We start from the raw sequence: 26,090 nt of genomic DNA on the forward strand, positions 1-26,090 counted from the left end.
GTCCTTGGTATTGGCGTATGGCTCCTGAGACTTGCAAGTGGGCCCCTCTTCCAGGCTGTGCACCCCGGGTCCTCTGTTGAGGGATGGCTGTGCTATGTCACAGGTGAGTGCCATCCCCCCAGGGCAGTTCTGGGCTGCTGGGCTCTGTAGGGAGGCTCCCAGTCTGCTGAAATGATGGCTGAATGGGGCTTTGTTAATTCACACTGCTCCCCCTTCCCAGCTCTGGGACATTCAGCTGAGGTTGCAGGGAAGGCTAATGTCCACGCCCAGTTTTGTGGTGTGTGCCTGTTATTTGAAGCACTTCCGTCACACTGGGTTGTCTGGGGCAGCTCTGGGCTATGGGGCTGGCGATGGGCAGCAGTGTTTCCTGTCCACCAGGATGGTGGCTGTGAGCGGACACCCCCCTTTTCTTGGGAAGTTATGGTGTTTAGTGAATTTCCTCAGCCACTGGATTATTGCCTTTTGTCTCAGAGCTCTCTTAGTTCTGCTCTTGACTTGACGTGCCCAAATTGCAAGTCTTTGAGGCTTTCTGTATTAGGCTTCTTAGAGTAATTGTTTTAGAAAAAGAAAAAAGGATTTAAAAAAAAAAAAAAAAGGGGGGGCCCTCCTCAGCGATCTAATGGGTTATTGAAATGCTAACAGACAAAGCAGCCAGGGCCGTTAAGGAAAGGTCCACAGGGCAGAGAGATCAGCTTTTCTTCGGGATTTGCATATGCGCCTCAAGGCCTGAGCTCCGCCCTTCCCCTTTCTGTGTTCACCAGAACTCCAAAAATCCTCTGCTTTTATTTTGGAGTTTTTCGTGTTGTTTTTTTTTCTATGCCTGTCTCCTCTCTGCCTGGCTGGCTGCTCTCAGATTCTCTGGTGTCTGGTCTCAGTCTATCTATGGTTGGAGTTTGGATCAGTAGAATGAGTTTCCGATAAGGGCTGCCACTGCAGTTCTCCCTTCTCCTTCCCGGAGCTGACAGCCCCTCCTCCCACGGGACTGAGCCTGGCAGGGAGGGGCGCGGGTCCCCTGGCCGCAAAAACTTACAGATTTCGCTGATCTCAGCAGTTCGACATTTTCATGATTGTTGTATGAAGTATGCCCAAAGACAGATTGCTCTGTGGTGTCCAGTCCACGCAGTTCCTGGCTTTCTACCTACTTTCCTGGAGGAGTAACTAAAACATACAGCTCACCAGTCTGCCATCTTGCCCCGCCTCCCCATTTATCTTTTTATTTCCTTTTGTTGCTTGTGCTTTGGGTGTAAAGTCTAAGAAACTGCAACCTACCACTAGATCCCGAAGATGTTTCTCTTTTTCTTTTAGGAGTTTTATGGTACTAGTTCTTATATTCAGGTTTTTGATCCATTTTGAGTTAATTTTTATACAGAGTGTGAGATGTGGTGCTCCTTCATTCTTTTGGTTTTGGGTATCCAATTCTCCCAAAACCATTTATTGAAGAGACTGTTCTGTCCCCATTGAGTGGACTTGGGAGCCTTGTCAAAATTAAGTTGACAGTAGATCGGTCTATTTCTGAATTCTTAATTCTATTCCATTGATCAATATATCTATCTTTATGCCAGTACTATGCTGTTTTGACCACTGTGGCTTTATAAATATGCTTTAGTGTCAGGAAGCGTGAGGCCTCCCATTTCGTTATTTTCCAAGATGTTTTTGGCTGTTCAAGGCCCCTTACCCTTTCAAATAAAATTGATAATTAACTTTTCCATTTCTGCAATGTAAGCTGTTGGAATTTTCATTGATCTGCAGATTTGATGCAGTGCAAATTTGGGTACAATTAACATCTTAACGACATTTAGCGTTTCAGTCTATTGACACGGAATGTCTTTCCATTTATTTAGGTCTTCTTTTATTTCTTTTAACAATGTTTTGTAGTTTTCTTTGTGCAAGTCCTTTACATCATTGGTTAAGTTTTTTCTTAGATACTTGATCCTTTCAGTTGCACTTGTAAATGGAATTTTTTTTTTCTTGATTACCTCCTTGGATAGCTCATTACTACTTTATAGAAACAGCATTAATTTTTGTGTGTTTATCTTCTATCCCACCACTTTGCTGAACTTGTTTATTAGCTCAAGTAGGTTTGATGTGTTCTGCCCCCCCCTCAGGATTTTCTAAATATAGGATCATGTCATCTGCAAATAGTGACAGTGTTACTTCTTCCTTTCCTGTTTGGATGCTTTTTATTTCTTTTTCTTACCTAATTGCTCTAACTAGAATTTCTAGCACACTGTTGAATGTCAGTGGTGACAGTGGGCATCCTTGTATTGTTCCTGTTCTTAGAGGGAAAGCTTTCAGTGTCTCACTATTGAATGTGATATTAGCTGTGGGTTTTTCTTATATGCCCTTTATCATAGTGAGGAAGTTTCCTTTGATTCTGACTGTTTGAAGTGTTTTTATCATGAAAGGATGCTGAATTTTTCAAATTCCTGTTCTGCCTCAATTCAGATGATCATGTGGTTTTCCCCTTTTGAGTTGTTAATGTGGTGTTACATTGATTTATTTTCCTGTATTGAACCATCCTTGTGTACCTGAAATAAAACCCACTTGGTCATGGTGTATAATTCCTTTAATATGCTGTTGGATTTGATTTGCAAATATTTTCTTGAGGAATTTTACAACCATATTCATTGGAGAGATTGGTCTAAAGTTTTCTTTTCTCGTAGTGTCTTTATCCAGCTTTGGTATTAGGTTGATGTTGGCTTCATAGAATGAGTTAGTTAGTGTTCACTTTCAATTTTTTTGGAAAAGTTTGAGCAGGAATGGTATTAATTCTTCTTGGAATACTTGGTAAAATTTGCCTGTGAAATCCTCTAGTCTTGGGCTTTTCTTTGTGGATAGGTTTTTGTTTTTGTGTTTGTTTTTTTTTAAATTCAGTTTTATTGAAATGTATTCACATACCCTATAGTCATCCACAGTGTACAATCAGTTGTTCACAGTACCATCATATAGTTGTACATTCATCACCACAATTTTTGAACATTTTCATTACTCCAAAAAAAAAAGAGAATAAGAATAAAAATGTAAGTAAAAACAAACTCCCAAAACATCCCATTGCCCCCCCCCATTATCCATTTAATTTCATTCCCATTTTTCTACTCATCTGTCCATACACTGGATAAAGGGAGTGTGAATCACAAGGTTTTCACAATCACACAGTCATACTGTGTAATCAACATAGTTGTACAATTGTCTTCAAGAATCAAGGCTACTGGGTTACTATTCAACAGTTTCAGGTATTTCTTCCTAGCTATTCCAATACAGTAAAAACTGAAAAGCGGTATCTATTTAATGCATAAAAATAACTTCCAGAATGACCTCTTAACTCTATTTGAAATCTCTCAGCCACTGAAACTTTATTTTGTTTCATTTCTCTTCCCCCTTTTGGTCAAGAAGACTTTCTTAATCCCACAATGCCTGGTCCAGGCTCATCCCTGGGAGTCATGTCCCACGTTGCCAGGGAGATTTATACTGCTGGGATTCATATCCCGCATAGTGGAGAGGGCAGTGAAATTACCTGCCGAATGGGCTTAGAGAGAGACGACTCATCTGAGCAGCAAAAGAGGTTCTCTGGGGGAGACTCTTAGGCACAGTTATAAGTAGGTTTAGCCTCTCCTTTGCTTCATAAGGGCATGCCCCAAGATCAGGGGCTCAGCCTTCTAAATTGGTAGTCCCCAGTGCTTGTGAGAATATTAATTCCCCAGGTGGCAAAGTTTAAATATTTCCACATTTTTCTCCAGTCCGTCAGAGGGGCTTTGCAAATCCATTTTTATTCTCTGTCCAGATTACTTTGGCATTTATCAGGGTTTCACACTAACCTGTACAAACCAACCAGATCTCACTCCCTATCAAAGTTCCATGTAATTATGGCATTTGAATAAACTAACCATACCAGTTAAATTATTAAGTGTGCTACAGAAAATACAGATTTTATATATAAAAAATATATATATATATATATATTTTTTTTATTGAGATTGTTCACATACCATACAACTATCCAAAGGGTACAATCAATTGCCCATGGTACCATCATACAGCTATGCATGTATCACCACAATAACTATTTTTTTTCAATTTTTAGAACATTTTCATTACTCCAGAAAAGAAATAAAGACAAAAAAAAGGGGAATCAAATACTCCCATACCCCTACCACCCCCGCCTCCATTATTGATTCATAGTTTTGGTATAGTCATTTGTTACTGTTGATGAAAGAATGTTAAAATACTACTGTGTAGTATATAGTTTGCAATAGGTATATATTTTATTCCTATATGCCTCTCTATTATTAACTTCTAGTTATAGTGTCATACATTTGTTCTGGTTCATGGGAGGGATTTCTAATATTTGTACAGTTAATCATGACATTGTCCACGACAAGATTCACTGTTTTAGACATTCCCATCTTTTAACCTCCAATTTTCCTTCTGGTGACATACGTGACTCTTGGGCTTACCCTTTCCAACACCTTCACACACCTTTCAGCACTGATATTCTCACAACATGCTACCATCACCTCTGTCCATTTCCAAACGTTTAAGTTCACCCTAGTTAAACATTCTGCTCATAATAAGCAAACACTCCCTCTTCTTTAGCCTCATTCTATATCCTGATAACTTTTATGTCGTGTCGATGAATTTGCATATTATAATTAGTTCATATCAGTGAGATCCTGCAATATTTGCCTTTATGTGTCTGTCTTATTTCACTTAATATAGTGCCATCAAGGTTTCATCATCAACACCTTTCTTTTAAGATGGTTTTGTTCACACACCATACATTCTGTCCTAAGTAAACAATCATTGGTTCCCTGTATAGTCACATATTTATGTATTCAGCACCATCACCACTATCTATATAAGGACATCTCCACGTCTTCCCCAAGGAGGAGGAAGAGTCAAAGAAGGCAGAGAGACAAAAGAAAAAGAGAGAGAGAGAAATGAAACAAGAACAACAAAAAACATGACAGCTAGAAAGCAACAAAAGGAAAGATAGCATTAACCTAAAGTGGTATAAAGAGTCAGAGAACATCACCAATGCCAGGAGTGCCATATCCTTCCCCTATTACCACCCCCCCATATGCATTTAGCTTTGGTATATTGCCTTTGTTATATTAAAGGAAGCATAATACAGTGTTCCCATTAATTATAGTCTGTAGTTTGCATTGATTGTATTTTCCCCCCAATCCCACCCTATTTTTAACACCTGGCAATGTTGACATTCATTTGTTCTACCTCACATAAAAACATATTTGTGCCTTTTATTACAATCATTGAGCACCGTAAGTTTCCCTGAATTACACAGTCCCAGTCTTTATCCTTCGTCTTATGTTCTGGTGACCCACATGGTCCGAACCTTCCTCTTTCAACCATTCTCACAGTCATCTTTGTTCAGTGTACTTACATTGCTGTGCTACTATCTCCCAAAATTGTGTTCCAAACTCTCACTCCTATCTTTTCCTTTCTGTCTGCAGTGCTTCCTTTAGTGTTTCCTGTAGAGCAGGTATCTTGTTTACAAACTCTGTCATTGTCTGTCAGAGAATATTTTAAGCTTTTCCTCATATCTGAAGGATAGTTTTGCTGGATATAGGATTCTTGGTTGGTGGTTTTTCTCTTTTGTATCTTAAATGTATCACCCCACTTTCTTCTTGCCTCCATAGTTTCTATTGAGAAATCCACACATAGTCTTATCAAGCTTCCTTTGTATGTGATGGATTGCTTTTCTCTTGCTGCTTTCAGGATTCTCTCTGTCTTTGATGTTTGATAATCTAATTATTCAGTGTTTTGACATAGTCCTATTCAGATCTATTCTGTTTGGTGTATGGTACACTTCTTGGATCCGTAATTTTATGTCTTTCATAAGAGATGGGAAATTTTCATTGGTTATTTCCTCTATTATTGCTTCTGCCCCTTTTCCCTTCTCTTCTCCTTTGGGGACACCAATGACACATACATTCCTGATTTTCATTTTGTCCTTAAGTTCCCAGAGACGTTGTTCATATTTTTCCATTCTTTTCTCTATCTGTTCTTTTGTGTGTAGGCTTTCAGGTGCCTTGTTCTTTGGTTCCTGAGAGTTTTCTTCTGCCTCTTGAGATCTGCTGTTGTATGTTTCCATTGTGTCTTTCGTCTCTTGTGTTGTGCCTTTCCTTTCCATAGATTCTGCCAGTTGGTTTTTCGAACTTTCAATTTCTACTTTATGTATGCCATATCTACCATCTCTTTTGCCATATCCTCCCTAAACTTTTGAATTGACTTAGTATTAGTTTTTTAAGTTCCTGTATCTCAGTTGAAGTGTAAGTTTGTTACTTTGACTGAGCCATAACTTCATTTCTCTTTGTGTAGGTTGTAGTTTTCTGTTGTTTAGACATGGTTTCCTTGGTTACTCCAGTCAGGTTTTCCCAGCCCAAAACGGGCTCCAGTCCTAGAAGGAAGAACTATTTAGTATCCAGTTTCCCTGAGGTTATGTCTTAGAAAATTGGTACACCTGTGATGCCTCTGGTCACTGTGCTTTTCTGCCCAGCAGGTGGCGCCTGTCAACCTGTAACTCCAGACTGGTGTAAGGAGGTGTGGCCCATGGCTGTTTTCCCCCAGGCTCTGGGGTCTGGTTCTGAATGGAAGGCGGGTCGTATAGCTGGGCTCCGCCCCTTTCTTCTTAGGGAAGATAGACCCCTCCCCCCAGGGAGAGGTAATTAGCATTTCAGTGGTCTCTTTCTGCCTGTACTCTCTCTACCCTTGTCTGGGTCAGAGCACTGGGAACTGAAAATGGCTGAGGTTTTCTCCACTGAGCAAAACAGGGACAGAAAGCCCCCTTCAGGGCCAGTCCGCAGCTACCCGCCAACTCTCCAATGTCGGTCTTTACCCAAAGCCTCTGTCTGCTTGTTGGGGATTCGTATCAAGCAGTCCACACTTGTTAATTAAAACCCCAGCTCACTGTACTATATTCGCTCGCTCGGAGAGAGCTGCTCTCTGGCTACATGAGGCTTTGTAGCTCGGGCTGGGGTGGGGGCAGTGGGGGGGGCAGGGGCTTCCGGCTTGGATCCGCAGTTTTTACTTACAGATTTTATGCTGCGATCTCGGGCATTCTTCCCAATTCAGGTTGGTGTATGATGAGTGTACGGTCACTTTTGTCCCCCTGCCGTTTCTTCTCACATCATTGTAGGTTGTTCATGTGTTTTTAGGTAGTTGTCCGTTTCATCTAATTAACTAGTTTTTTGGCATACAGTTGTTCATAGTAAAGTCTTATGACCTTTTTTATTTCTTAGGTTCCATTGTAATGCCCCCCACCTCCTTTCTCATTTTATTTATTTGCATCTTCTCTCTTTTTGTTTTTGTCAATCTTTGTTAAAGATTTGTTGATTTTTTCTGATCTTTTCAAAGAACCATCTTTTGGTTTGTTGATTCTGTTGTTTTTTTATTCTCCATTTCATTAATTTCTGCTCTAATTGTTGTTATTTCTTTCTTTCTGCTTGCTTTGAGATTAACTTGCTGTTCTTTCTCCAGTCTCCAATTGTTCAGTTAGGTTGTTGGTTTTAGCTCTTTCTTCCTTTTTAATGTGGGCGTTTAGGGCTACAGATTTCTCTCTTAGCACTTCCTTCACTATATCCCATAAGTTTTGATATGTTGTGTTCTCATTTTCATTTGTCTTAAGATATTTACTGATTTCTCTTGCAGTTTCTTCTTTGACCCATTGACTGTTTAAGGATGTGTTATCTAACCTTCATAAATTTGTGAATTTTCCCATTCTCCATTTGTTAATTTCCAGCTTCATTCCATTATGATCAGAGAAAGTGCTTTGTATACTTTTAGTCTTTTTAAATTTATTAAGATCTGTTTTGTGCCCACACGTTGTCTATTCTGCAGAATGTTCCATGAACACTTGAGAGGAATATATATCCTCCTATTTTGGGGTGCAGTGCTCTATAGCTCACTAATCCTTTCTTCTGCCTTTTCAAACTGCTGTTGTGTGTCTCTTGTATATTTTTAATTTCATCTACAGTATCTTTTATTTCCACAACATCTGTTATTTTTCTATGTATTCTTCTAATTCTTCTTTACGCTTTTCTAGTATCTTCAAGTTTCCTTTCTCTTTCTACACATTTTCCTTCATTTCTTTGAATTGATTCAGGAGATTTATTTGAACATCTTTCATTAGTTCTTCCAGACTTTTTGATTTGTTCCTTTCACAGGCCATTTCTTCTTATATTTTAGTGTGCCTTGTGATTTTCTCTGAAATCTGGTCAACTGATTATCTTGATGGGTCTATTCTGAAGGCCAGTTTCTCTCTCTTGGCTAGATTTAGTTTTTGCCTGGGTTTATATTAGGTCACTGCTTTGACAGTTATAGCATCAGTATTTCTCAGCCAAATCAGGACTGAATACCCATGCATGGGGTGGCGACTATATCCAGTGGGCCTGGGACAGAGTTTGGAGAGGCTTTGAAAAGCCCTGCTGTCTTCCCCTGCACTTTCCAGCCTCCCCAAGACAATGGCACTCTTCAGTTATTTATTCGTCCTAAGAAGCCATCTACCTCCTCGATCCCAGCAGCATCTGAGCGGGTGGGGCTGAAACTGTGGGGTTTCTGTGCTCTCACTCACTGGCCAAAATCTGGCTCAGTATGGGCTTGTGTCCCCCTCTGTACCTGGGGTGGAGGACTCCCACAGCCACCCCAGTTCGCAGCTGTCCCCAGGCAAGAATCTTGCCACCCACTGCTGTTTCCATCAAAGGTGGCGGGTAGGCACCAGGAGTTACAGTCTCTGTCCACGCTTTCTCAGATTCTTCACTCCTCAGTTACCTGGTTCATAAAATGCCCTCCCCTGTCCCCCAGGTCCCCAAACAGTTGATTCAGAGTTTCTACTTACCTGCTTGCTGCTTTGGGGGAAGATTCTGCAGGTCTCTCCCTAATCTTCCATTTGGAAGCTCTTCCTTGCTGCCCTTTTGTATTCCACCCTCCACAGTGGGTATAGTCCTGCCATGGGTTCCTGTGGGCTTGAGTCTCTGTCTGGATATAGATGGATTTCTGTCCCACTACTGTGAGAGATTTTACAGTCTGTGTCCTCAGTGGGAGGTAGGAAGGATCCTGGCTGCTGCCTCTGGGCACTTTCTGAGCTGCGTGGGACCAAGTAAGGGGGAGTAGGGAGGACTGACTGGTCCAGGACAGAAGTTTCCTACCTGATGTTTTTCTCTTTCTTCAATTCAGCATTTGTGGGATCCTTCTCCAGTCTTTACTTTCCTCCTGAGTTCTGAACAAGTGAGATTTGTCCCTTTTTTCGCTGAATCTCTGGGGAGAGGTTTTCAGTAGTTTTCTTAACATTGCCATGTTGATGATGTCATCCCCTCTACTGTATTTTAATATCCTCTATAGTGCCTTTCATCCCCATCATTTCCGTTAATATGTAAAAAGAATATCTTGTTCCAGAAATATTTAAACTCATAGAAGTCCACTTTAAAAGTTACCTTGCCCTAATGTTCTAAAATTTAGTGGTACTGCAATAGGAGATCTAGCATACTTTGGGAACTGAGAGGTGAAAAGTATCAGAGAGAAAGTGACTACCATAGATTAATTCTGTCTCTTTCATCCTTGTAAAATTGTGTAATTTATGCCACTTAAATCTCTTAAGTATCGTTTTGGATTTTGTTTATCCGAATAAACTTTTTTAGCTATAGATATATTAGATAAAAAGAATAGAATTAGCCAAGTAGCATTTTCTAGGTTGCTTATAATAGCTTTTTATACCTTGTTTTCTTCAGAGCATACATTTTTTGCATCACAATTATCAGCTTGTGAATACATGAAACCATTTGAATCATCATCACATATTTGGAATATATTTGCATGAGGATAATTGTCCAAGAATGATGATGAATAACGTAGCACAAAACTTGCACAATTTAAAAGTCTTCTGTTTCACTTTCTTTGGCTTGTTTGCTAAAATAATCACTCTTTTTAAAATGACTTAACAAAGTGCAAGCAGTAAGAATCCATAGGTTAAAAAGACTTAAAAGACATAAGATCCATTTGCAGTGTATGGTCCTTAGTAGGATTATGATTTCAACAATAAACTGTAAATAAAATAATTTTATGCAACAGGAAGATTTTTAGCACTGAATAATGAATTGTACTAAGGAATTATTGTTAAGTATATTTTAGATGTGTTAATGGTGTTATGATTATTCTTTTTAGATCTTATACTTTGGAGCTACATAGTAAAATATTTATGGATAAAATGATTTGATATTGTCTTGCTTTAAAATAACCCAGGGATGTGGGAAATAGGTAGTAGTATATATAAGGTAAGATTTATCATTAGCTGATAATTGTTCAAGCTGGGTGATGAGTATTTGGTAATGCATTGCATTATTCTCTCTACTTATGTACATTTTTGAAATTTTTCATGGTAAAAAGGGTATTTGAAAATGAACATTAAAATTTTAAACTACCTGTGACTCTACAAGATTGTATAAAGTTCCTCATTTGGTGTCAAAAATATGACCAGATTGCTCATTCATTTACTAAACATTTTTATTGTTATCTACAAATTTTTCTACAGAACTAGAAATATTCACATACCTGTATGACAATATTTTAATTTTGTTTTAAATCCTTAAAATTGTGTTAATTTTGATGGACACTTTCTTTCACTCATCAATTAAATGCATATGTTTTATTGGGTCCACATCATCTTGTTTTCTTGATTTTTATTGCCATTGACATACAGTGACTTTGGAAAAAAAATCACTTTTTTATGTTTTTCTGCTTTCCTCATTTGTTAAATAAGGGTATTGGATTCACTCTTTTGATTGCTTTCTGATTTATAATTTTAAAATTTTAATAACAGATTGATACATCTTATTCCCCCATTCCTATCTTCACTGCACTGACAGCTTTCCATCCCCTCTATTGCTGATAAATTCTTCATCCCCAATGTGTTTCCAGTGTCACATACTCCATCTTATTCTTTTGTGGCTAATACAGTCTTCAAGCTAAGCATCCCCTTCAAGGATTATACATTCTGCTTTTCATTCTTCAGGTCAGAATAGTAACTCTTGTCTCAACCCCACTGCCAGCTTTGGTATCAGAGTATCATATCCAGCCAAGGCTACAAGGGGGAAGTTAGAAAATAGGTACTACAGACCAGCTACAATAAAAGGTCAACAAATGGCTAATCTGGGAGGACTAGAGGGAAAAAGATTTTTCTTAAGTGTTTTGGGTATAGGGCCATATTGTTTTTATAAAATAATCTACTTTTTAGTTCCCATGCATATTTTATTTCAGTTTTTTTAATGCATTTGCACCATCAGAGACGAAATGAACTTTGTTTTTGTCTAAACCTCAACAATGACTAAAATCATAAAACATTAGTAAGGTCATAAAGCCAGTTAAGGTTTTGGGAAATAGATTTCTAACTATATATTTTTTTCCAGGTAGTATTTCTAGTTCACATATTTGAATTTTGAAGATTTTTTAAATAATGACTCTTTTAATTTATGATATTTATGTGTATGGGACTCTGTCTCTCAAACATATATATATATATATAAAATGGCCCTCCACTAATGAAAATTTAATTTGGTTACTAACCTATACAGTAATGTTTTCCACCATCATAGAAAACAAAATTTCTGCAATTGAAGATTGAAATATAAAGTAGAAAGTTTAAAATATTTTTAAATGGCAGTTTACAGGAACAAAGAAAAATATGTTAGCAAGGGTTTTTTTGAAACAGTGGGGTTTCCATTTGATTAAATTTTATTATACCTTTCATTGAAGTAAACAAAATTTTGTGTTTCTAAAGACATTTAAGACTATTTATTGAGCAAAGAAAACTGTATGATTTTGTTCTGATGTTTTCTCTCTGCTACTGTGTTAGCTGCCCAAATTCAGTTTTTTCAGTGAATAAAAAGTTGATTCACCTTGAATGCAAATTATTCTTAATATAACATTAAGTCTTTAAAATGGTTAAGTTGACTTTAGGCTTCATTTAGACAAAGAACAGAGGCTAGGTAGACTGTTAGTTCATCACAGAGATATCTCAGAAGTTGTTTTCTGAAATCCTCTTCCTTATGCCTTTAAAAGCATTATGTATTTCTTTTATCATTCTTTAAGTTTTCCTTAATCTAAGACAGAGTGTGATTATTATAAGGTACTGCAGTGTTAGGTGATTCTTTTGACAAAGAGTAGACAAAAACATAAAGATTGTCTCTGGGCTCTTGAATTATTTGAACTATTCTTCTATAAGGAAGTTTTTCTTGTTATTAAATGACTTATTCACTGAGAGGCTTGTCTTCAGATATAGCAGCGCTATAAAAACACAAAGTAAAATTTAATTGTACCTTTTAGAAAAATCTCATTTTTATAATAAATGAAGGTTTATCATGAGATATTGGCTTAAATATTCAAATTTCCAGTTATTTTCACAAGTAAATTAAAATGAATACAACTCCTAGAGTTTATCATTATGTAAAATCTTTTCTGAGTTTTTGTCCATGGCATAGATCTAATAGTGCAATTTAGGGAGCCAAATAGAGAATTCATTCTAAATAGAGAAATGGATAGACAACTGTCAATTTTATTAATTTCTTGTAAAATAATCTATAATGTTCCCTTGCTCCAGAATGTTTTTATTATTTCTTCCTGTTATGTCGCAAAGTACGTCATCATCTTTTGTTGGTGTTACATGGAACAAATGTGCAACTATAGTTTTCAACTTTGGATAAAAACACTTTTACAGATTTGAATCTATACCTAGTTATTTTTTAGAGAAACTTGTGGTTTAGACTTGTTCTTAAATGAACAAACTCAGTTTTATTTGGAAAAAAACTCAAAGGTAAAACCTTAAGTCCCTTTAAAAATTCTAAATAGTAAAATTCAAGAAGTACATTCAGTCAGCTTGAACACTTGATGATTGTGTTTATATTATAAAGTTTCTGGCCAATACAAATATCAGGGAGTAATGAAATGGCTTTAATTTTACTTGCCTGAGATAATATTAAAAAGGATTTTACTTACTGATTTAGAGAAAGAAGAAGAAAAAAGAAAAGCATATGTTCTGATTGTGCAAAGCAACACTTCCTTAGTAATAGTTCACTTTAGTAATAAAATATTTTATGACCAAAGAAAGCTGAAAATTCTTTCAGTCTGTAAAATAGTAATGTGTTATCTATACATTTTTTGAATAATCAGATCTAATGTTGCCTTTGTTGTATAAAGTTTCTAAGATTCAAAACTTTTGTTTCCAGAACATCCTGTACAGTTCACAAAGGAAATATCAGTTCAAAATGGGCAGAGTACCATCCCAGTAGGAATGTTCTTTGAATGGGCATAGTGTTACTTAATTTTTTTTTATGTTGGGTGTTATGATGTTCAAAATAATGATGCAAATCGTCTGATTGAAATGTTACAATTGTATTTCATATTCCAAGGCATCTAACTAGTTCAAGAGGCAATCTTCTGCCAATACCAGTGTTGTACATTGCACATTGAAAGGGGAATTTGTTCTGTAAGAAGACAATGCAGCATGTCATTGAAAATTTGGAATTTATTACAAGCAACATGAAAATGGCCAATTCAAGTTGTTTATGTCTCCAACTCCCCATTTTAAAAAGAGCACAAGGATTTTTTGGCTTAGAAGAATATACATTGAAAATGAAAGAACTCTGTTTGGTCATTTAATCTTACCTTATATATTTTCTCAAACTTTGTAAGTTGTATTTTTAAAGAAAACTCTTAAAAGCAACAGAAAGGAAATGAAAAATAACAGGGGGATTCTAATTTGGTCAAAACAAGGTCAAAACAAAGAGCCCAAACATTTATTTGTATTACAACCTGAATACTACACCTACACAGTAAAGAGAGCTTTTGATTTAGACTTATATTTCTTTCAATGGAAACTTGAGTAGTGCCAGGTGGTATGATATTTACATCTGTGACCTCATCTTTATCATTCACAGAATACTTAATCATAGAATATGTGTAAATGAAAGGAAACTAGACTGTAAACTACCGAATAGTTGGTGTGCTTATATGTATTTTTTATTAAATTTAAATTTTAGATGTCAAAGTGAGTATAACGAGCATGATTAAGTTGTTTCATTAATAGAGAATTATGTTGGTTTGTTACTTTTCTAATTCTTAACAAAATACTCATTAATCTCTTCAACAGAATCTACCTGTTACTCGTATTTTGGACAATCTCATGGAGATGAAGTCAAACCCTGTGAGTAGCATATAGCAGTGTACTTTTAAATTCCTGAACATATCAAACTGTCTAGTATGGAAGCCAGTAAAATCAGATTCAGTTTGTTGTGAGCTTAATTACAGCAGAGTATACTAGGGAAAGGAAAGAATCCATGTTCTCAAAGAGCCTTTTTTTAGCCAGTATCACTGATAATGGGGAATTGGTTTTCTCAGCTGCTACAACCATTCTTGCCAGCTCACACCAACATTAAAAGTAGAATATATCCTATATGTATAATTAAATGTAAACTATATCCTAAGGAGCAAGTTTCTGTAAATGAAAGAGAACCAGTGAGCATCAGCTGGTAAAAGTAGAAAGAACACAAGACCAATTTAATTTTATAAAAATAAAACCAGAAGGGGAGGGCATAATGAAATGTTTAAGTGCATATGTTCAGATGGTACTAAATTCTTTTGGGTTGAAAAAGTTAATTGAAAGAGATAAGTTGTTGGATGAGTGGAAAAATGGGTAAATATTGTTAGCATTCACTTAAAGAATGAGTTTCTAAGCTATCTGTTTGTAATTCAAGAAAGGAATATAAAAATCATTACAGTCTGTTCCATAAAACAGACCACCCTGTTACTATCACGACTAGAAGATGGTTATCATCACAGTAGTCTGGAATCAAGAAAAGCAGCATGATCCTACCTGCATCAAAAACCTAATTTGGGTTGATCTTGATCACTATAGACTTGGCAGTGACTCTTGGGATTCCAGGCTGAGAGAGAGAGTGAGAACAGAATCTTCAGATTATTTTGACATTTTTTTGTGTGTTTTTAAAAACATGATTATAATTACAATAAAGGGAATTAACTAAAAAGCAAATTTAAAATTTGTTCATTTGAAAATAAAGATACAGTGTAATAAAATATCCATCCCAGGAACAGCAATTACAATTATAAGAGGTATGAGAGAATTGTCTATGATAATAAGCTAAAAAGAGTTGGTATTTTTCCTTCTGGGAAGTAATATATATAAAGTATATGCAGTGTAGCAATAATAGACTTTGTCACTACATCCGAGAATATTTGAGAAGTATCTTGTCTAGAAAAGCCTGAGAAAGGTGAACATTTATGACTTACTGTCTTAGAGAACACTGCTTCATATAATAGGCAGTAAACTTCTGATAGATAATATCTCAAACAATAATAAAGGTTGAAAATGTAATTAAATGCACAAATTTAGACAGAGAGTTGCCAAATCCACAAGGGGTTAAAGAATTTTAAGATATTTTTACTGTTTGTAATCTTTAAAAGTTGAGATGAGGAAGAATGTCAGCAATAATAATAATAGCCAATATTTATTGAGTTCTTACTAAGTGCCAGGTACTATTCAAAGTATTTTTCATATATTATCTCATTTAATCTTCATTAGAACCATCTGAGATAAGTACTATTATTTTTATTCTCACTTTATAGATGAGGAAACTGGTACAGTAAGGTTAATGAATTTACCCAAGGACACAGCTAATAAATGGCAGAGCTGTAATTTAAACCATGGCCACATTTTTAACCACTACACTATATTTGAAAAGGCAGGAACCATGCCCTTCATGGAACCATAGAATAGTAGAGCTTAAAGAAACATTAGAAATCTCTAACAATGAAGGAGGCAAAACCAAGAGATGTTAAGTGACTTGCAATGTTACACTATTTTTAATAGCAGAATTAGAAGTACAATCTACTATTCCTATGTTCCTGCCTAGTGCTCATGCCAACAAACACATTCCTCCCACAATTCTCTCTGTCATAAACACTTGGGTGGCTAAATTGCGAGATCAGTGTTTCTCCAAGTTGTGCAAGTTCATTTATCAGTTCTATTGACTTTCATTTTAAAACTGAATGTGCACTGATTGCTGAACAGTTTTTTTTTTTAATTAATTAGAAAAAGTAAATTTTTCTGCTTTGAAAGCATTTCTTCAAATGCTGCCTGCCCTGTCCTGTTTCCAGATGGACAGTGAAGAGGTTGATACATTAGCGAAGTGTGTGAAGGTAGACCTAGACCTACCTAGTAATTTTGAGTGGCTTTAATGTGCTATAACCTATTTCTAGATGTCTTCTTATCACTTACATTTATTAAGAGTTCTCCTTTGATTTTCATAATTGAATAAATTGAAAGAAAGGGATTAAGGCAAAGTATTAGATAGGCTTCATCTTGCCTTCTAAGTCTGCCTGGTAGTTTTCTGGAGCCATATGTTAAAGAATTCTGATACTACATTTGGGTTCATAAAGAGTGCTGTGACTGTTTAGCAGTGTCCACCATTGGCTACAGGAGTAGATGGTGACAATGTGTGTTGTATTTGTCATTGATCAGATTTGGGTAGTACCATCTACAGTTCAGAAAAGAGTGAGTTTCTTTGGCTTATTCTGCTATGGTAGTAGAGGGTGGCAGAGATTGGGAAGTAATTTTGTTATCAGACGGTAGCATCAGTACTTTCCAACTCCTTTGATATTAAGAAGCTAACAGTATTCACTTTAGCATAGAGGTCCACAACCCCTTATCCACACTTCTGAAATCCAAAAAGCTCTAAAAACTTAAAGACTTTTTATAGCTTTTTTGGTGGCAAAATCTGAACCGAAATCAAGTTGAGGCTCTTTATAGTTTTTATTTATCCTACTTTATGTTAATGTTCACTTACTTAGCTGCAGAAATATCAGCATGTTAGATGATGGAGTGCCATCCACAGGGAGTGTTACATTACATACAGTATAAGCATAATATTACCTATCTAAAATAGAAAAAAAACTACAGAGTGAGATGTATTGTGAAGTTGTATTAGGTATTCTGTATATCCAATAAAATCATGGACAAGCAAAGATAATATAAAATTCTAAAAAATATATGCATTGGCTATTTTCAGGCTTATAAGAAAACAGGTATATTTTCAAGAAGCAGTGTATAGCATAGTGTTGAAGAGCTTGGGCATTGAAACGAGACTACCTGGAATCAAATCCTGAAATTCACCACACTTACTGTGACCTAAGTGAAATTATATAACCTCTCTGTATCCCAGCTTGCCCATCTGAAACATGGGGATAACAATAGTAACTACTTCATAGCACAGTTACAGAGAGTAAATGAGTTAATCCATGTAAAGCACTTAGAATACTGCTTAATGTTGGTGGTGGTTTTTATGTATTCTGTGAAATTGATAGATGAAAATAAGATATCCTAAAGTCAAACTGTAACTTTCTAAGGAGAAATTCCATAGGCATAGTAAAATTCTATTTTTAAAAATAGGAAACTGATGACTACAGATATTTTGATCCCAAAATGCTGCGGGGCAATGACAGGTAAGCAGCTTTTGTCTTGTGTGATTGGTTGTGCCCTCTCCCCTGAATGGAAATAATTTAATTTTTATTATAAAATAAATGCTTATTATTAAAAACTCAAACTATATAGAAAACTACAAAAAGTAGGCAGTATGATATTCTCACAAACATTGAGGACTGACAATTTGGTATGCCGAGCCCTCGATCTTGGGGCTTGCCCCTTTGAAGCTTTTTACTGCAAAGGAGAGACTAAGCCTACTTATAATTGTGCCTAAGAGTCTCCCCAAGAGTACCTCTTTGTTGCTCAGATGTGGCCTCTCTCTCTCTAGCTAAGCCAACTTGGCAGGTGAATTCACTGCCCTCCCCCCTACATGGGATCTGACTCCCAGGGGTGTAAATCTCCCTGGCAACACAGGATATGATTCTTGGGGATGAGCCTAGTCTTGGCATCATGAGATTGAGAAAATCTTGACCAAAAGGGGGAAGCAAACTGAAACAAAATTAAGTTTCAGTGGCTGAGAGATTTTAAATGGAGTTGAGAGGTCTCTCTGGAGGGCATTCGTAAGCACTATATAGATATCCCTTTTTAGGTTTTAGTATATTGGAATAGCTAGCTAGAAGTAAATACCTGAAACTGTCAAACTGCAACCCAGTAGCCTTGATTCTTGAAGACAGTTGTTTAACTATGAAGCTTACATTGGGTGACGGTATGATTGTAGAATACTTGTGGCTCACACTCCCTTTATCCAGTGTATGAATGGATGAGTAGAAAAATGGGGACAAAAACTAAATGAAAAATAGGGTGGGATGGGGGGGATGATTTGGATGTTCTTTTTTACATTTATTTTTTATACTTATTTTTATTCTTTCTGGTGTAAAGGAAATGTTCAAAAATTGATTGGGGGTGATGAATGCACAATTATATGATGGTACTGTGAACAGTTGATTGTACACCATGGATGACTGCATGGTATGTGAATGTATCTCAATAAAACTGAATTAAAAAAAAAAAAAAGTAGGCAGTATATATAATTTCAGTACCCAGAGATAATCACTGAAAATTATACTTAACATTTTCCTTCTAAGGTGTATACATAAAAATACATTTGGATGTTTGGGGGCTTATTTTATATTATTTTAATGAAATGATGGAAATCAGGTATTACAAACTAAGTGGAGGAGAGGGGATTTGGATAAGGTATATGTTTTTATATGAATATTTTTCTTGACCAGTATGTTGGATACCAGTTGTTTTTTGGTTGTTTTGTTTTTGTTTTTTATTTGACTGGTCCATAAAATCCAAGACCCTGGGAACCACTGCTGTGAATAACACTTTATGGCAATAAAACATTCTATAAATAATTCTATATTTTATGACAAATACAGTATGGTATTCTTTGTTTACTTTATTATGGATATTATTTCTCAAGATTTAATTGATAGTGGTATGAAAAATACCCTACAGAGTAAAGAAAAGAAAAAGAATAGGTAGAATTAGAAGGAAAAAACATTAAAATGATTGTCTCTCGCACTAGAATTTGGATGAAGCTGGTTTACTCTGGGATCTTTAGAATTTTGTCTTTGCTCTATCCCAAGCTTTCTCATCTTTGTAGATAGTCAGAAAAGACAATCTACTCACTAGATATTTGATAATCAGATTGTTTTGGTAACTTAAAAGGTTAATTTCTTTCCTGAACTTGACAGACCACCAAAGTTGAAAAAGAAGCTGCTTATATCATATGCAGTTGACGAGGGAATTTGGCAAAAAATATAGATGGAGGGAATAGTGAGTGACTGCTAGAGTCTTAAGGGATTTCTTTTCGGGGTGATAAAAATGTTCTCAAATTAGACAATGGTGATGGTTGTACAGCTCTGTAAATGTACTAAAAAACCACTCATTATACACTTTGAACCCAGTGAATTTTATGATATGTGAATTATATCTCAATAAAGCTGTTATTTTTAAAAGAATAAATTATAGATCTCAGTAAAGCTTTCGGTTAATCTCTTATATTTTCCTCTTCCTTGCCTCTGCTCTTTTCTCTTAATGTAATATAATAACTCTTATCTTTTTCTATGTTGGTATTTTCCAGCTTGCGTTTTTTTTGTTCCTTGCATGTGCATATCCTTAAAGAGTATTTTGTTTCTTAGTAACTTACTGAGAGACACTTAATCCTAAATGTAGCTTATGTATAATAATGAGGATTATTAGCATTGATAACAGAGAGATTAGCTCAGTTTCATTTTTAACAGACTCAACCTTCTCCTAGATTATCCTGTCACCAATTAATTCTTGGTTATTAATTACTAGTATTACTGTGCTATTTAAGTCATACCTCTCCTTATCCCACGTCTACTCCTGGAGGAACTAAAATCACTCTGGGGGGGGGGGGTTCAACACTGATGAGCCATGTCAATCAGATGGGCTTCTAACCCCTTTTATGAAATACTCAGGCCACAGAAATTAGAAAAAGTGATAGAACTGTGTAATCAGCCCCTGAATTATTAAGGAAGGTTATAATAGCTCTCATCACTTGACAGATATCCAAGTTGTCCTCTTAAGTCACACTGTACAACCTATATTAGCACTCAAATATAAATCCGACTCATAAAAGCTTTGAAAAAAATACCTTTAAAATATATGTAATTAATATATATGTAATATATAATATTAATACCTAATGATACACAACTATATAATAAAGAAATAACTAGCTACAGCAAAATACAGATCCCTCTTCCCATTCCCACCTTCCCTCCTGAATTGTTCTCATCCTTCCCATACATGTGTTTATAAATTTTTACAAACGTAAGTACTCACAAACTATATATAATAGTGTTTTACGTAGGGTAAAAATTTACATAGTTTACCATATAAAATATAAGCTTTATCACGTCACCTTTTACCCAGAGTTCCACTCTTCATGGGAGCCACTGCTCAACTTTCCTTTTCCTTCTCTATTTTCCTGAATTCTATTTTAAAAGTCAATAAGTTGCCTCATTTCCTTTTAGACAGAGACATCTACCTCTTCTAGCTTCTTCCTCTTCATTCCAATTCATTACATAGTTCAGCAAACCAAAAGGATCCACCTCCTAAGTGAAGGAGGGAGAATTGTAAATACCTATCTGTGTGTGTGTGTGTGTGTGTGTGTGTGTGTGTGTGTGTGTGTGTGTGTGTTTTGCATTCCTGTTTTACCTACAAGAAATGCCATGGGTAAAATTTTTAGTGTACTCTTTTTTTTCTTACAGCTCAATTCCAAGGAATAAAAATCCATTCCAAGAGGTATGCTCCATATAAAAATTCTCTGGCCCTAGATAGGAAAGATGAAAAAGTGACCAGGCAGTCTTGAGGAATGTCTTTTTCCTAAACATGGTTTTATTATGATTAGTGCATGTTAATGTTGATAAATCCAATTCTGTGCACTGAACATACTGTATTCTTAGCAGCTATATTTTCCTGATGTACAAAACTGATTATGCTTATAATATTTTAAGCTTAAAAATAACTGACACAAAATTAAATAATTCACAGAAAAAAAAGAGTCTTTAAAATTGTGGTGCGAGTTTTAGATGTATGAAACTTCTTTGTAAAATGAATTCCAAACGTGTCAAGATGTCACGACTATGTTTTCATTGGAAATATAAAGATGCTTCTCAGTAAAAAATAAATACAAAAATCACATATGTTGGAAATTATACAAATGCTAGGTTTTCTATTTTTCCTACCTACAAAAAAATCTCAAATTCAGAAATGCCCTTTGGTGGAGAAAGCCCTTTGGATTTATTTGCTATTACTTAATTAAAGAATTTGGTTATTTTCCTTTGAATTACTTCTGAAAAATCTCTACTTCTTTTCACTACTCAGTAGTCATTAGAAATTTTTTTAATTTACAGCCTTTTTTGAAACAGATTTCTTATTAGAGTAGCATCAGGTACTTAGGATGTGACCTTCTGCTAGCTAGTATTTCCTGATCTCAATTGTAGAATAGGCTCTAGACAAAAACCATGTTGGCTAAAAATTAAAATATTGTTTTAATATAACTATTTGATTCAATTTACCTGTTTATGGTGGGGTGTTTTTGTTTTATTTTGTTTTGTTTTCCTGTTTGCATTTTTAGGCAATTGTTTTTGTGGTGGGTGGAGGCAATTACATTGAATATCAAAACCTCGTTGACTATATAAAGGTATGTTTTTGGTCTTTTTATTCTTCTATCATTTGAAGGTCTCACAATTGTTCTGTCTTTAGAATACTGGCATTCTGTGGTGACTGTCCCAATCCTTACACAAACCCATTCTCCAAAAGGTAGTTTAAAGAATCCTGCATATAGAGAAAAATGCCCATATGTTCATTGTTTTTCCTATTCCTATTACATTCATTTCTGGCCTAAAACTGTACCTGATCTGGACAATAATGAATCTTATACTGATGTAATATTCTTTGCAGTTATCTATCTAAATTGATTTTAAACATTTAGAGACCTTAATAAGCTCCTCTTCCAAAAAACATTTCCTTTTTTGAAATGATTTATGGCACTCATTTATCTGAATAAAGCACATTTTACTCCCATCCTATTGACTTCAATCAGGAACATAACTTCTAACAAACTTGTAATGGCTGTTTTTTTTTTCAGCAAACAGGAGCTAGAAAATTAGAAGTGACATGCTACTCAAAGCTGACGGCCACAGGGAGTGACAAACAACTAAACAAGTTGATAGTGAAGGAAGGGGCATAACTTGCTCAAAAATGCTATTTTAAATGTAGCAGCAACACAATTAGCTATTGTGAGAATGGTAATCTTCATTTTTTTCACTTAACAATTAAATAATGATCATTCCAAATTTAATAAATTATAACTACTGTTTTGATGCACCTTAAAAAACATAGGGGAAGTCTCAGTAGGTAATAGTTGCCATGAACATCACTGAAATTAATGATGATCAAAATAGCTTAATTTTTCTTAAAATACCCTATTTGAGAGGTAAATGAATGGCAGCAACTAATTACACAGGCTCAGATAATTTAAAGGACTCATGAGACTGCAGAAATTATACTCTTATTAGACTTTAATAAAAGTAGAGGTTATGGTACAGCTGAAGAAAGAAAGGACAGGGAAACATAAGATGGGTCCAAGACTATCAGGGCACAGCTCCCAGAATCCTATCTCAGTCACAAAGGACGTGCTTCATCTTCAGATTGTGAACCACCAAAATACATGCAAGATACCTTGTTATTAGGGGTGCCCCTGTCTTGTCCAAGGAGAGGTCTTTTATACCTTTGTGTTTATATAGCCAAACCCAGGCCACATGACCAGGTTCAATAGCGAAAAAACAAGAAAATATAACCAAGACTAGCTGCAGATTACCAGTCTGGACATTTTCTATGAATAATGTTGACAAGCCAGTACAAGTTGCCCTCTGATCTATCGTGGACCCTAACACAGGACTGTATTAATCACAGGACTGAATTATCTCATTTTGAAAAACTGTGAGTGAGGTATGGCTGTTTTTGTACTCAGAGATAACCAGCTAGGGCATTTATTCAGTCAATGATTTTATTCACCTTAAATATCACAGAGAAATACCCTTCTCTCTTTATTACAAGCCATTATTCTTTTGTTCCTTTATAAATTATCAAATCACTCACTTTGTTATGGAATAAACTTTTTACATTACAAAAGAAATTATGAATTTCCCCTCAACTTCATAATACTTAGAAGAATTTCTACATTAAGGACTTACCAGAATTCTCCATTAGAGAAGTTCTGAATGTTGTGATGGGGCTCTAGCATTCTGGAAAAATCAGGAATAAATTAATAAAGGGTTCCAAAATGGAATGGGATATATTAACATGTAAATGCTGTTATACAAGACTGAAATGATAATCCATGCTTCTGGTACCATATCCTATTTTCAGCATAAATAAACTCTGAGAATGTTTTCTTTCAGTTGTATAGATCCTATATGAGAAGAATGTTGACCTAAGATTTTATAGATAATTGTTGCTCCTGTGAAATATGGCAGTTATGAGATTCCTTATTTTTTAGTGTAATAGGAAATGGCACCAACAGTATGCTTTAATACACTTATTTTTTTTTAATATACTGTGCTCATTTCACCACTTTATTTCTCTTTTATTCCTGCAATTTTAGGATAGACACATGTACACCAAAATCTAACTTCCACCTCCCCCCAAAAGTAAAACCTTCAAGAATAACCAAAAAGTCCTATCAAAAAAAAGTCTCCCTTTTGGGAATATTGAAAATATTACTTGTTAATTTCTTGTATCTGAGTTCTGTCTCTCTGATATTTTTACAGGGGAAACAAGGCAAACACATTTTATATGGCTGCAGTGAGCTTTTTAATGCTACACAGTTCATAAAACAGGTAAAGTATACCGTTTTTCTCTGTTTATGTTAACATATCCCAAGTTACTGTAGATATTGTTAATGAGAAGTGCTGTATTCATCTGAACCACCTGAAACAAAAAGCCAGACTGCTGTAAGAATATAAGGTTTTGCCATGGAAAGCTTTAAAGAAAACTGGTAAGTAACATTATTTCCATTATCTCAAATCTTTATGAAAATGTAAATTCAGAAAACTTTAAATTGGAATATTCTACTGCATTACACAAACAAAATTCAATTCATTATTCAGTTCCTTATGTATTGACTTTGCCAATCACATCACAAATTGGACTCAGAAATTAAGTAACTTTCTTGATGATAGCGGGTGCTCATTTGATACAGTGGAATTACATTCACCTTGCAAGTTAGATTGCATAGCCAAATTATACCAAGAGTCTATGTATATATACATAGACCATATATATATATATATAGTCTTTTAGTATTGTTCCCTGTTCTCAGTAATTATATTGGCCTTAGCTTTCATAAGTTTTTACTAATGGGGACGCTTAGTAAGTAGCCTGACCAGTACTGTCCACTCACCTTTGCCTTGGCTGACATAAAAATCATAAGTGCATCCTGTACTCATCTTCAGCAACTGTTCCAAGCATTGGTTTTTCAGCACCACTTCCTTACTCCCATTACATGGTTTTCATGTGTTTAAGCTTAATTTAGTGGCCCAGTGATATTTGTGCTTAAATTTTAGCTGCTTTCACTCTTTTCTGAAGCAGTGCTGCATTCATATCATAATATTATAAATTATGGTCTTTTAATAAAATGATCTTTATTTGCTTTTCTTCCCAGTATTTTATTGTGAGAATTTCATACAAAAAAGTTGCAGAGAAATTGCAGTGAGCACCATACACTACCCATTAACATTTTACTATATATGCTTTATAAGATACCTGTCTGTCTATTCCTCAATCTATCCATCAATTTAACTTTTTAATTATTAATTTCAAAGTACTCTTCCCCGTAAATACTTCAGCATCAATATAATTACCTAAAGTTCATTGTTTTTTCCCCCTTGGAAGTAAACTTTGCAATAATGAAATACATAAATCTTAAATGTACATTCCTGAATTTTGTCAAACACGTACTCCTAAATAACCCAAACCCCTATCAATATAAACAACATTACCATCTATTTTAGCTTCCCAATTGCTAAAGCAAATACCATACAATAGATTGCCTTAAACAGTGGTAATTTATTTGCTCACAGATTTGAGGCTGGGAGAAGTCCAAATCAAAGCTATGCTTTCTTCCCAAAGACTGCATTCTGGGGCTGGCTGCTAGTGATCCTTGGTCCTGGGCTCTTCTGTGTTCTGTTGACTTTCAACTTCTTGCTTTGCTCTCTGTAGCTTTTGTGTCTGACTTTCACTCTGCTTATAAAGGACTCCAATAATCTGGATTAAAGCCCAACTTTATTTGTTTAGGCGACACCTTAACTGATGCCCACACCCACAGGAATGGATTAAGTTTAAGAGTATATTTTTCTGGAGTACATACAGCTTCAAACCACCCCACCATCACTCCAGAAAGTTCCCTTATGGCCTTTCCCAGTCATCCTTACCCAAACACTGTCTTGATATTTTCTACCATAAATCAGTTTTGCCTGTTCTGGAACTTCATATAAATGGTATCCTGCATTATATACCCTTTTATGCAAGGCTTCTTTTACTCAGCATAATTTTTGTGAGACTGACCATGTTGTTGCAGTTATCAGTTCACTTGTTTTTATTGCTGAATAGTTTTCCAACCATTGTATGATGTTAGTTGATAATACAGTTTATCAGTTCTACTGTGTATACTTGGGCTCTTTGCACTGTTTGGCTGTTATGACTAAAGCTGCTGGGAATATTCTCATACAAGTCTTTTTGGGTATACATGTTTTATTTCTGTTGGATAAATCCCTAGGAATGGAGTTGCTAGATCATGGGGTAGGTATATAGGTTTTTTCCTTTTTGATAAATCCCTAGGAATGGAATTGCTGGATCATAGGGTAAGCATATGTTTTGTTTTGTAAGAAACTGTGAGACATTTTTCCAAAAGTATTTTATTTTTTATATTCCCAGTACAATGTATGAAAGTTCTGGGTGTTTCATATCCTTGCCAAATTTGATGTCAGGCTCTTCAGTTTTAGCATTCTGGTAGATATGTGGTGGTACCTCATCATAGTTTTAA

The 26,090-nt window shown here is 35.5% G+C and overlaps 1 protein-coding gene across 3 annotated transcripts in view; it reads left to right on the forward strand.

Moving 5' to 3' along the window:
- Window positions 1-26,090, forward strand: part of SCFD1 (sec1 family domain containing 1) — a 187,270-nt gene that overhangs the window by 151,157 nt on the left and 10,023 nt on the right. For all 3 annotated transcript variants that reach the window (XM_037834730.1, XM_037834729.1, XM_037834731.1), the window contains exons 20-24: window positions 14,156-14,209; window positions 17,471-17,523; window positions 20,752-20,785; window positions 21,621-21,686; window positions 23,818-23,886. In XM_037834730.1, the coding sequence (XP_037690658.1) occupies window positions 14,156-14,209; window positions 17,471-17,523; window positions 20,752-20,785; window positions 21,621-21,686; window positions 23,818-23,886 (276 nt within the window). The remainder of the gene's footprint in view (window positions 1-14,155; window positions 14,210-17,470; window positions 17,524-20,751; window positions 20,786-21,620; window positions 21,687-23,817; window positions 23,887-26,090) is intronic.

The sequence above is a fragment of the Choloepus didactylus genome, chromosome 4 (assembly GCF_015220235.1).
Source record: "Choloepus didactylus isolate mChoDid1 chromosome 4, mChoDid1.pri, whole genome shotgun sequence".
Lineage (NCBI taxonomy): Eukaryota > Metazoa > Chordata > Mammalia > Pilosa > Megalonychidae > Choloepus > Choloepus didactylus.